The sequence below is a fragment of the Oncorhynchus masou genome, chromosome 32 (assembly GCF_036934945.1).
Source record: "Oncorhynchus masou masou isolate Uvic2021 chromosome 32, UVic_Omas_1.1, whole genome shotgun sequence".
In the NCBI taxonomy this organism is placed as follows: Eukaryota; Metazoa; Chordata; class Actinopteri; order Salmoniformes; family Salmonidae; genus Oncorhynchus; species Oncorhynchus masou.
In genome coordinates this window covers 46,046,377-46,048,953 of record NC_088243.1, presented here as the reverse complement: position 1 = coordinate 46,048,953, position 2,577 = coordinate 46,046,377, and the positions used below count along the sequence as shown (strand labels likewise).

Genomic DNA, 2,577 nt, shown 5'->3' with positions numbered 1-2,577 from the left:
GTAGGATTCAATCTTCGTACTGTATTGACGCTCTGCCTGTTTGTTGGTTAGTCTGAGGGCATAGCAGGATTTCTTATAAGCGTCCAGATTAGTGTCCTGCTCCTTGAAAGCGGCAACTCTAACCTTGCGGATGTTGCCTGTAACCCATGGCTTTTGGTTGGTATACGTACGTACGGTCAATGTGGGAACGTCGTCGTCAATGCACTTATTGATGAAGCCGGTGACTGAGGTGGTATACTCCTCAATGCCATTGGATGAATCCCAGAACATATTCCAGCCTGTGCTATTAGAACAGTCTTGTAGCGTAGCATCCCCATCATCTGACCACTTCCGCATTGAGCGAGTCACTGGTACTTCCTGCTTTAGTTTTTGCTTTTAAGCAGGAATCAGGAGGATGGAATTATGGTCAGATTTTCCAAATGGAGGGCGAGGGAGAGCTTTGTACGCGTCTCTGTGTGTAGAGTAAAGATGGTCTAGAGATTATTTTCCTCTGATTGCACATGTGACATGCTGGTAGAAATTAGGTAAAATTAATTTAGGTTTGCCTGCATTAAAGTCCCCGTTCACTTACAGTTCGTTTCTTAACAGGTGTATGTTTGTCAACAATTGGAGCAAAGCTCTGCAGCATTTGTGAATATTTGATCAGTACAAGTGGATGTCACAGATAGAACACTATTGGTATGCACTCTAGTAGGTTGCGTGATAGCCTGGGTGATATTACAGGCATTAGTCACAGTTAGAAGCAACCTCTTGAGAGGAAAGCTAGTTGTTAACCAGTCAATCTTCAGGTCACCCAGAAAATAGACCTTTCTGTTACCATCAGACACCTTATCAAGCATTGCACACTTGTTAGCACTTGGTGGCCTATAGCAGCACTCCAAAAGAAGAGGCTTTAGATGAGGCAGGTGCACCTGCAACCACAACACCTCAAAAACATTTGACATGAGATCCTCTCTAAACTTTAGAGGAATATCTAATCTAACATAATAAACTTTCTACCTGTACTGTTTGAAATTGGATTTCAAAGCTTTTGTTGATAACCATCCCATTGTTTCATCAGTGAATGTTACTTTATCCACATATTGACTTGGTTCTCTGTCTATTAATGTAGCACAGAGCTGTATGAAGAAGAGGGAAGGCCATGTCTGAGAAGAAATCCCGAAGTTCGGACATCTGTCCCAAATGCGGCATCCGCAGCTGGAGTGCCGATGGCTACGTGTGGAGCTGCAAGAAACGCTCCCGGAGTTCTCGAAACGATCCGGGCCTTCGGGGTCCGGAGGGGGTAGGGCCGATGGAGGAGCAAGGAGCGCGTTCCACCTCATGTCCGCGGAGACGGAGAGAGAGGAAGTGTAGCTGTACCGTAATGGGGGAAGTCGACATAGATGTCCACGGTCGGAAAGTCCTTTCTAGGCGCTCTCTCCGGCAGAAGTTCCAGGATGCAGTGGGTCAGTGTTTCCCTCTCCGCACTGACCATCGCCACCACCACCACGGCTGCCCAACGGGAGCCTACCAGGGGGCCTTTTCTGTGCTCCTCTGGTCCAAGCGTCCGATCCATGTCACGGAGCTCATGCATGACAAGTGCCCCTTCTCGTCCAAGTCAGAGCTGGCCCACTGCTGGCACCTCATCAAGAAGCATGCCACCCACCCCAGCGCCATTGTAGGCCTAGAGGTTGCCCAAGCCGCCAAGGCTGCACAGGCTGCTGGCAAAGAACCAGTCCTGTCCACTTCCACATCCCCGCCTTCGACACCTCTTTCATGGGAGGGCATCTGCTTGAGTAGGCCCCTGAGCCTTGAGGACTGGGACCTCTCCCATCCTCATGGCAGAGCAGCCTATGGTGGCAGCCATACAGATTACATCCTCGTCCCTGACCTACTGCAGATCAACAACAGCCCATGTTACTGGGGCGTTCTGGACCGCTTCCAGGCAGAGGAGCTCCTGGAAGGCCAGCCCGAGGGCACCTTCCTCCTCCGTGACTCGGCCCAGGACAAGTTCCTCTTCTCCGTCAGCTTCCGTCGCTATAGCCGCTCCCTCCATGCGCGTATCGAGCAGAACGGCAAGCGCTTCAGCTTCGATGGCCGTGATCCGTGCATGTACCGGGACCCGAGCGTGACGGGCCTGCTCCGGCACTACAGCGACCCAGCCACATGCCTCTTCTTCGAGCCCCTCCTGTCCCGCCCTCTGGCCCGGACCTTCCCATTCACCCTGCAGCACCTGTGTCGCGCAGTGATCTGTAGCTGCACTACGTACCAGGGCATCAAGATCCTTCCACTGCCTCATCAGCTCAGGGACTATCTTAGGCAGTACCACTACAAGTGCAATGGGGCTTGTGCAGTGTAAAACAATGACAATTTCTGACTTCATAATTATAGTCCCATGGGTTACTACTCTTCAATATTGACCATGTTTCATTGGTTTTTAGAGACTTGTGAAGACCCTGACCGCTACAGTGCCTTCAGAAAGTATTCACACCCATAGACTTTTTACACTTTTGTTGTGCTAAAATTGAGATTTTGTGTCACTGGCCTACACACAATATCAAGTAATGTCAAAGTGGAATTATGTTTTTAGAAATGTTT

The 2,577-nt window shown here is 49.9% G+C and overlaps 1 protein-coding gene across 1 annotated transcript; it reads left to right on the top strand.

The window, feature by feature from the left end:
* Positions 1 to 1,141: 1,141 nt before the first annotated feature.
* Positions 1,142 to 2,338, top strand: LOC135527005 (suppressor of cytokine signaling 4-like). The gene has a single exon (XM_064955675.1). The coding sequence runs from the start codon at positions 1,142 to 1,144 to the stop codon at positions 2,336 to 2,338; it is 1,197 nt and encodes a 398-aa protein (XP_064811747.1).
* The last annotated feature ends 239 nt before the right edge of the window (positions 2,339 to 2,577 follow it).

What these genes read in the sequence shown, in the direction of transcription:
- LOC135527005 (XM_064955675.1), top strand. Translation starts at nt 1,142, where the DNA reads ATGTCTGAGAAGAAATCCCGAAGTTCGGACATCTGTCCCAAATGCGGC.